The sequence below is a fragment of the Halyomorpha halys genome, unplaced genomic scaffold (genome assembly GCF_000696795.3).
Source record: "Halyomorpha halys isolate HHAL.00 unplaced genomic scaffold, Hhal_1.1 Scaffold2185.1, whole genome shotgun sequence".
Lineage (NCBI taxonomy): Eukaryota > Metazoa > Arthropoda > Insecta > Hemiptera > Pentatomidae > Halyomorpha > Halyomorpha halys.
Genome location: NW_027107951.1, coordinates 191,093 through 201,427, shown reverse-complemented (window position 1 = coordinate 201,427; position 10,335 = coordinate 191,093). Strand labels below are relative to the sequence as shown.

At 30.7% G+C, this 10,335-nt stretch overlaps 1 protein-coding gene across 1 annotated transcript; it reads left to right on the top strand.

Moving 5' to 3' along the window:
- The first annotated feature begins 1,674 nt into the window (after nucleotides 1–1,674).
- Nucleotides 1,675–3,460, top strand: LOC106691233 (uncharacterized). The gene is made up of 2 exons (XM_014436946.2): nucleotides 1,675–2,873; nucleotides 2,978–3,460. Exons 1-2 carry the CDS (start codon nucleotides 1,809–1,811, stop codon nucleotides 3,257–3,259), a joined length of 1,347 nt encoding a protein of 448 aa, XP_014292432.1. The 5' UTR covers nucleotides 1,675–1,808; the 3' UTR covers nucleotides 3,260–3,460.
- The last annotated feature ends 6,875 nt before the right edge of the window (nucleotides 3,461–10,335 follow it).

Here is a 10,335-nt window from a genome sequence, read left to right as displayed (position 1 = left end):
ACTTTTATTTAAATTACAACGCAATATATCTTCATAAATGTCTGATGTCATAATGCCATTGATTATGTGTAATTCTCCAACCCCTGACCAGCTCATGCAGCCCCAAACCATGACAGAACCGCCTCGTGCTCAACTGTGGGAACAATGTTCTTTAGATCCCATTTTGGGTTTCTTCCACACATATCTCCATTAGATCCAGAAATGTTAAATTTGCTCTCTTCTGAGAACAAAATATTTTTCCAAAATTCCAAAGACTTGTTAGCGTTTTCTTTAGGTTTTCAACCTCTTGAGCCTGTTTTTCTCAGTAATAAATGGCTTCTTCCTGGGCGATGTTCCTTTGTAGCATCCCTTGTGAAGCACATTTCTTGTAGTTTGGGACATAACTTATTTGCCAGACGTTGTTTCTAAATGTTGTGCTAATTTCCTGGCACTAATTTTTTGCAGCTACTCGTACAATATTTCAGGCTTCCCTAATTGTTACCATTTTAGGCCCCCTGAGCGTTTTATATTTTCAGTAGTTCCACTTTTTTTATTATATATTGTACACTTGAATGACTCTGTTTAATGCGTTTACTAATTTCCCTAAAACTGAAACCTTTTTGTGATAAGGAAACAATTCTATCTTTAATGACGGAACTCAACTCACATGTTTTACTACCCCTTGTGGGAGCTATCAGTTACCCTTTGAACCTACTAATCCACAACCAGTCCTGGGATTGCTTTGACCTGAGGATTACTTAAAACTTCTCAATGTTCACTTGTATGAATACTTTTTTGGCCCAGAAATACTTATTTTTTTAAAAATATAATAATTACATTTTTAATTAATATCTTGTTTTTTTCATGTACATGTTTATTTTTCAAAGAGACTAGCACAATAAAAAATGTAATAGTGTTTGACGAAAATAAAGTTTATTAAACATGTTTTAAGTTTTAAAAAAAAGTATTGGTACACCATTTATTTTTTTTAAAATGGTGTACCAATACTTTTTTGATCACTGTATATATGTGACAATATGTCCTTAGTAAACTTATGAACTGCATAATTTTTACACAAAAAATAATATCACGAATCAACGTAAGCATTGGTGGCAAACCACCAATCATCAAAATGAAATTATTAAAACTATAGAAGTTAGGTTTATGTGATTTTCTATGTCTTAAATCGAATCCCCAGATGGATAAAAATATCAGGTTCCATAATGGAATAATTATCCCGATATTTTTTCATTGGTACAAGAATAGTTCTTTATTATATCGTTTGAGTGATGCTGACTTAGAGATATTTGTTCACTATGTTTAAATACAATTTAGTTTAACCATAATGTTTTTACTGGAAGATTATTGATTGACCGTGTGTAAAGATGAAAGGAATATGGTCCGGGTGCGGTAAAAAAAAAACTCAAATAGTAGAATTATACTATTTTAATGAGCCAACGTTTCGCCCCACGTTGCAGGGGGGCATCTTTTTTAGCCCTGAAGAAGCCCTGCAACGTGGGGCGAAACGTTGGGTCATTAAAATAGTATAATTCAACTATTTGAGTTTTTTTTTTACCGCACCCGGACCATATTCCTTTCATAATGTTTTTAATGTCCCAATCCTCTCAGAATGACCTCTTTGTTAATGTTATATACTCTTACATGTACTGAACACGTTATCACTATTTTTTTCAGTAGTTATCTTTCTCACCTATTATTATGTAGAAAAGATTTGGTTGAAATTCGTTATCATGCGAATATACTTTGTTAAACTTTTATACGTGTAACTGAAATACTTAAAGTTATATTTATTTAGAGAAAATATCATAATGTGGAGTGGAACTAGGTATAGTAGAGCATTATTAAACTATGGAAAATCCCTTTGCAGAGTTTGGAAGCATGACTTTATGTCTGCTTCTTTTAAATGTGAAGAGGAATGGAATAATAGGCTTAAATCATCTTTGCTTCAAAAAGTTAATTTGAATAATATGTTTTATGAAATAGATAACAAACACAATCAATCAAAAACAATCAGTGCTGTTGATGTTGATATATTTGTCAATGCTGTTAGTGATGATTCACACATTGATGAGATGGAGGATATTATTCATAGATTAAGAATGTCATGTGAAGCCACCAACATATTTCCTTCTACACATCATGCTTTTATTCGAACCTACTTAGCTCATGGAGAGCCGAATGAATTAATGAGGGTGTTGAATGATCGGTTAAACTATGGAATTTTCCCTGACATTTTTTGTTATATTTTGTTAATGGACCATTTCCTTGATAAAGGAGATTACAGAAATGCCGCTAAAGTAGCAACTCTCCAGATGCTGCAAGAAGAATTCTCTAATGATCTCCTAAAGTATATGTCCGTTTATAGTTGTTACAAATACTTATCCAGTCCCACAGAATGGGATGAAAAAACTGAAGAAACAACAGAAAAAGATGATGGAGAAGAAATTAAAGTGAGAGTTAAGTATATAAGAAATCCTTATTTTGATAATCATTTTGATTTAAGAGACCCACACAGTTTGATAGGTAAGACTCTACTTATGATAGGTAATAGTACTGACAGCCCTGTTAAAAATGATTTAATTTTATTGGGTAACACCTTACTTCAAGAGTGGAATACTACAACAGTACTTGTTAACACTGCGTTGAAGAATAAACAAGTATTTACAGAGACTACTGTAAATCTGGTCAATAAATTTGTGTGTGATCAAACTGATGATAGTATAACAAAGGATGAATCATATCAAGAATTAAAAAATGGTTTAGAGACTTTGAAAAGTGAAAACTTGGTTGCAAATAATATGCTGGAAATTTTGGAAACCAAAATCAAACAAGAAATTCCCGTTAGTGAAACTGTTGCCCAAGAACAAATCAGAGTAAGTCCCTTATTTAGAAAGATATATCCTGAATTATTAATTAATATGTCTTTAAGAGATAAGTGAATTATCATTTTTTTTTTTTACCATTAACATGTTCACAGGTCTATGATGAATGGGAGAATAATCGTGAATCATCACTTCGTGAAGAAATTGATAAGCTTGAAAAAGCAAATAAATTAAAAAGTATAAAGGAGAAGAAACAAGAACTTCTGGACAGAGAACAGGAACTATACTTTTTTGATCATGAAGATGAAATTGATATAACCATTGAAAACAAAAAGGTTAGGTATCCAAAGAAATGGCTGGGTAAAAAGAAGAAGAAGAAACATGTCACTGAGGATTATGTGCCTCCAGAAATAAAAAAGCAGAGATCCAGTTCTTAGTAATATTTTCAACTGTTAGTGTTTTTTAATTTATGTTAAGAATTATTTTTTTCATAGAAAGTAAACATCAGTAAACTGTTATGACGTAATAAATAATACTATTACCACCAATCACATTTTCTAAATTGCATTTTTATAATATTTAGGAGTATCAAACATTTTTTAATGATCTTTTAATAAATTTGTTTTTTTAAATCTGTATTTGTGTCCTATTTCATTTATATTTTAAAAAAGAAAAATTAGAACTTATTTTACTCCAACAATTAAACAATTTTACTGAAGCGCATTTTATTATAGACCTATGCATTGAAGCAATGCCGAGCTTAAAGGAAGGGAAATAAGTTCATGGTTAGTTTCATGTCCCAGGATCATTCCTCACTAACCCATGGGAGGTGAAACAACTGTGAAACAACAATTCTAAAATCCTATGTGGATTTTTGTTGTGATATGGAGTGACTAGAATTCTATCAGTCCCTAACTCTATCACTCCAGGTCAAAATCCAATCACTCCAACCGACTGTGGGTTATGGAAAACTAATTGAATGGAACAATGAATGCGTAGTTTTTCTCTCAATTTTCAGGCAGCACTGTACTTATAATAATAAAACAATGTTAGTAAATATTGTATTGTTAAAATTTATGTTTTCGATTGTATAAAATATTTTACAAAAGTATCGATAGGAATAACAGAATTTTATTTACTTTATAGTGTCAATTACGACAAAAGATATTGATATGAATAGCGTCCAAACTTTTTATTTTTTATTAAAAGAAAACACCTTTTTAGTAGGTTTATAATTCACTTAAAATTTCCACTTTTTTTTTTGGGAGTATAGGAGTTAGAATTAAACTATTCAATGTTCTTGTTATTTGAAAGGTACTATTTATTACGAATTAATTCTTACAAATTATGTTAATATGAACATTAAAATATTTGTAGACTAAATAATATGAAATATCTGTTTATATGTTAAACGTGATTACTTATATTTATTTCTTTTTGGCACTAAGGTCCTGCAAGAATTTTGGCTTCTTGTATAACCTTCCTTTACTCTCTTATATTCCAGGCAAGCTAATAAAACTAAAGTAAGCTTGGCCTACCTTCCTTCTCTCTTTTTTTCACTTATGCTACCCAGTATTTTTATTTTTTTTTACAAATGTTTCAGAAGTTGAACTTGATTTTGATTTTTGAGTTTCTCTTTATATTCAATCCTGTAGCTTTACTTTACATTACAAACTATTATGAGATTTCATCTAAAATAACTCACAAAAACACAAATAAATATATTTTATTTTTGTAATATAGCATTTAAGAATAACAAATTATACTCTGTTTTTTTTTTTCCATTTGTAAGTTTCATAAAAAAAATAAATAATGAAAGTAACAATTTTATTATTAATAAAAAAAAATCATGATATAATTTAGGGATCTTCAAACTACAATTCTCCTAGCTGTTTTGTGTGGCCAATAGAAGCTTTAATTATATATATTTAAAAATGTCCAATATTTTCGCAAGATTTTTTCTTCCTGATCGGTGTAATTATTAAACATATAGAAAAAAAAAATACCTGTAGCGTTATTTACCTATCAAGGATCCAAGGATCTTGGGTTCAATACTTGGTAGAGAAGTGCTGTTTAAGTGCTTAGGTCAGGCTCGTACAGAAAGACCAGCTTTTTTCCCTAAGTAAGGATAACCATTTTATAGAGACGGGGCTTGCCTAAGGAGGGTCTCCTGATCCCAGGGTTGATTCAGATTTTTTTTTAAACAGCTGAAGTATTAAGTTTTCAGTTAGTACAAATTAAGGGCATTTCATACAAAATAATGAATGATCTACAGTAAAATAACCAGTGAATTCAGTAATTTGTTTCACTAAAGAAAATTGACAATATTCTTAGGGTTGTACATATGTTATGCCACGACCCATCATGAGACTGAACCTCCACTAAAAGCTTTTGCCTGTAGGTATGACCGACCACTTGGTCATTGTCATATCTTAGGAGCTGGGTCCTGCTATTGAACGGTCGCATAAAGATGGATTCTCTTAAGGTTGTAGTCAGAAAAATATTGTATTTTATCTGAAAATATGCAGTGACAGAGCTCTCATTCATTTGCAGTTTCTCATTTTTATTTATATGGTTAAATTTTGTTTTTAGTCTATCAAATATGAAGTTATATTTAGACCGATTTGTTTTATTTTTGTATCACATTTATTTTTTTTTTTGGTGAGTCACTTTCATGAAAAGGTTGCCAAATCCTGCCTTAGCTAGTTAATGAACTTGAGTAAGAACATCAATTATAATCGCCAATCTCATTGGTCTCTATGGCTTTTCATTTCATCACAAGCCTTCTCTGAGATTATTTATTTTTCAGGTGCCTGTTATACATTCACAAATTCTTGCAAAGGTCTATAAATCTTTAAAGGTGCCTTGAGAATAAAATTAGATTTAGAATTAATTCTTCCCTTGGTAAATTAGAGTTTTAATTATGCTCTCATACAAGTAAAATCAAAGACTATCATGGTTGGTTATGTTCTTAAGGTGACTTACTAGTGAGCTATTAGATCTGCAAGAATATTTCAGATGGATAGTGCACCTACAGGAAATGAAAGGATAGTTTCTTCTTTTTTATTTGTTGAAAAATTTTAAAAAAACATTATATGAAATTTAAAATTATATTATTTGTTTTTCTTTAATGTTGCTTCAACTGCCAGGATCATTAGGGACAGCTGTTCTTTTTAAAATTAGTTGGCATAATTTAGTCTGCTTCAGATATTGTAGTGGAATGAAATGGGGCTTTTAATCTTAACACAATTTCTTTCTGGTTTTTCAACCATTGGAACAGGTGTTGAACATTGAGAGCTGCATTATCTCAAGCTTGACATGTTGATCAATGCAATGCTACTATGTGGAGATGGGTAGCTTGGTATTCCAATTATAGTATATAGTATAGTATAATTATAGAGATGGGTAGCTTGGTATTCCAATTATAGTATATAGTATAATATAATTATAGAGATGGGTAGCTTGGTATTCCAATTATAGTATATAGTATAATATAATTATAGTGACAGGGAGCTTGGTATTCCAATTATTTAATCTGTTTATTATGAAGCATTCTTTAGATGTTGGATCTTTTTGAAGACAGCCAAGCTAGATTATGCTCTTTGGTCGTCTGGTGCAGGTGGTAAACTTTCGCACTCTTTGTTCCAATTCTTATTAATTGTACTTTGAATCTCCTGCCTCCAATCATTTAGAAATGTGGACTTAAAAGTACTGAAAGGTACCTCAAAATTTATATCCTCATTTTTTACTCCTTCATCGGTTCATTCATTTCCTCTTATCCCCATTTGTGAAAGGACCCACAATAGTTTTGTTTCTATAACATTTCCTTCTAACATCTTTTTCGTGGTCTGAATATTTTGGTGTAATTTAATAGTAGTCCAAATATTCTGCAGTCCTTTCATGACAGTTAAGTTTCCAATATTATTATTTTTAATGTACTCAATTGCTTTCAGTACTGCCTGTGTTATAACTCTTTTATACCTGATGTTTTATACCTTTTCTCTCAGTTGTCGTGTTACAATCTGACAGATGATTACCTCTATATTTATTGTTTATTTTAATCAATTTTCTTAATATCTCCCTTTTACTTATTACTATAGCTCACCTATACCATATCTACTTCAGCTATCTGTTCTACCTTTTATACCTACCTCTTTACCAAATTTATAACTAATTTTCATGAGTAGTTTCCTATAATTTATTAATGTAGATCTCTATTTAGAACTTTTATCACACCTGGTTATATTTATTAGTAACTTGTTTACAGTCCACCTACATGTATATAATTCCTTATATTTTTACTATTAATCCTTTTTTTTTATATATGTACTTTATAAACATAACACTTGTTTTGAAATGTTTTTATTTTATTGTTTTGTTAATTCTAAAATGTTTGTATCTTGTTTTTTCATTTAGCCCTGATGAAGTCCCGCAAAGTAGGGCAAAACGTTGGTTAACAATAAATAGCTTTGTGGAAGATTATTGATTGATGGTGTGTATAGATGAATGGAATATGGTCCGGGTGCGGTAAAAAAAAAACTCAAATAGTAGATAATTATACTTATATAATTATTGAGCCAACGTTTCGCCCCACGTTGCAGGGCTTCGTCAGGGCTAAAAATGATACAAACACTAGTTACAACAATAGTTACAAAAAGGAAAAAACATAAGTGTAAAATAACAGGGGTATAAAATGTAAAAAAGTAAGATATAATAAGATCTTACTTTTTTACATTTTATACCCTTGTTATTTTACACTTATGTTTTTTCCTTTTTTTTTCCCCCCCTTTTTGTAACTATAGTGTTTGTATCTTTTTTAGCCCTGACGAAGCCCTGCAACGTGCGGCGAAACGTTGGCTCAATAAAGTAGTATAATTATCTACTATTTGAGTTTTTTTTACCGCACCCGGACCATATTCCATTGATAAATAGCTTTCTTTTAGGATTTTGATAACTTTATTGACTGCCGGAAAGTTGTACGAAACTGATATTACATATTTAAGACAAGTATATATCTGGGACGTAGTATCAACCTTATCGCTAAAATCGAACGATTGTTCTTAATTCAATCGATTTTTCAAGTTTTTTCGATTATATCCAAAACGGCTCTAACGATTTTGATTAAACTCGATGAATGAATGAGAAATTAAGTAGTTTTTAGTATCAGACAGGTTTTATTCTCATTGATATAGTCTAACAGAACTTTTAAAAAATCTTCCTCTAAAGTACCTTTAATTTTGTTAATTTAGAAAAAATAAACAGTTCTCATTGTTAGCAATAATAAGAAATGGATAAATACAAAATATTAAAGAGTAGTAAATAACTAAACGAGAAAAATGACACATCAGATTCGAACGGGAAAAGCCGAGACTGCCCGATCTTTCCCAATTGCATTACGGTTTCGTTATCTTTTGTTAAACTGTTATATCCTTGGCATGAGCTAAGTTGATATCCAGTGTTTGCACCTAGAGAAACCCTAAACTACGAATTTTTATTGCAACAGAAATATATTATAATATATTCACTCCCATGTTTTTTTTTTAAATTGCAAAAATAACTTTAACTGGATCCCACCAATCTATACGAAATTTGGTGACATTTGTAGGGCAGAGATGGGGCAAAATTTAGTTATAGTTGAAACTAATAGCTAATATTGCCATGGAAACGACCCTGATTTATGAATGAACCATTGATAAATAAATATCATATCTATGACAATTTCAGCTATTAGTTTTATAGTTGCCCAACTCTGAAGTAGGGTAGTAAGTGAAAGTAAATGGAAATTGAAGTTCGTATTTGTTGAGATGATTTCTTCTCGATGAGTCTTCTTAATTATTTTCTATTTTACTACTTCACTTGAATTATCTTTAAATGTTTTAGTCCGAAAGATATTGGATCATGATAAACAGTTAAATTTAATTAAACATTTCTCGGTTTACTTCTATCTTCAAATTTATTGGGAGCGCTGTGGCACCGTGGTAAGGGTCGGTACTACTGACACCAAGGACCCGAGTTCGAATCCGGCTGGGCAGAAAATTGTTTTCTGTTACACTGCAGCCGTGAGTCAACCCTGTGGTTTCTGGAGCCCTCCTGGGGCCCACCCAACCTCATTAATTGGGTACCCTTAATTAATTACCTCCTTGCACAACCGTTGGCCTCGTAACAGTACTTCCTAACAAAGTACTGAACTCCTGACCCTTCATGCGTTGTTGTGGTACAGATTTTATTTATTTTTTTCAAATTTATTATATTTGTCCCTTAGTAATTTTTAGAAATTAGCAAAAAAACTTGTACTATATTTTAAAAATATATCAACTTCTTCTTGTTGAACGAGTGAACACAAATTAAATGTTTTTAATGAGGTGTAGATAGTTGACCGTATATTAATGATTGGAGAAGTTTGTCGGGGGGCGCGGTCAGCAAAGAACAACATAAATAAACAAAACCATATTTATTTATTTTATGCCGACGTTTCGACATGAGTTTCAGGTCTTCATCAGGGCTATAGAACAAAAGAGATAACAATAACATTTAGAGTAACATACAATTGAAAAGGAATAGTATACAAACAAATTTAGAATTATACAAAATATTGAATTAAATCATAAATGATAAAAAATTTGATAACTGATAATTGAATAGTACAAAATTTTAATTCATTGATGATCGTGGAATTTTATGGTAGTAAATTGAAAATAGTGACAGATGACATATAATATCATGTAGGTAAGAAAATATGTATAATATAAGATATGCAAGTAGTGTCTAAAAAAAAACTGAAAAATTAAATAAATAAATTGAACATTATGACAGACAATGAAAAATAGTGAGTGGCTTATATCTGAATTACATTGTGAGTATTAACTTATATACCTATACTAAAAATATAAATATATATATACAATAGGAAAAGGTAGAATATGGAGAAAGGGGAAGAATAATGTAACAAATATGAGAACGAGAAAGGAGACTTACGTTGTGGCGTAGAAGATAGGCCTGCAACTGATTGATGTAAGAGTTTATTTGAAAATTCCGCTAGAGTGAGGTTCTAGACTAATGCTAGAAACGTAACTGTCAAGAAAGACCGTTATGACACAACAGTTGATATGAAATACCAATGATAAAAAGGTCAAGTTATAGTTTAAAAGAAAAACATAAAACCAGTGATATGTAAAAATACGGAGCCCAAAGGTCAAAAAATTATGAATACAAATTAATAAGAATAAAACATATTCTTATACAAACAATCAAATTGAAAATAGATAATGATTGATAAAAGAAAATAAATTATGGGTGCTTTAAGAAGTTAACTATTTGGGAATAGGCTAGGGATAGGTTTTGTTTATCTGTTTTGTGATTGACTGGAGAAGCTTCTAATTGTATAAAAATTCTTTCGGATATTAATCGTTTGTCGTGGTTAGGGACAGAAGCTAGTATGGTGGTATTGCCAAAATCAAAAGTGTGTTTCAAAGTTAACCTATGTTCAGATAATTTAGAAGCCATGAAATTACGG

Excerpts from the sequence above, each read along its gene's own strand:
- LOC106691233 (XM_014436946.2), top strand. The coding sequence starts at position 1,809 with ATGTGGAGTGGAACTAGGTATAGTAGAGCATTATTAAACTATGGAAAA. Across the intron at positions 2,874-2,977 it reads TTGCCCAAGAACAAATCAGA|GTCTATGATGAATGGGAGAA; the intron begins GTAAGTCCCTTA and ends ACATGTTCACAG.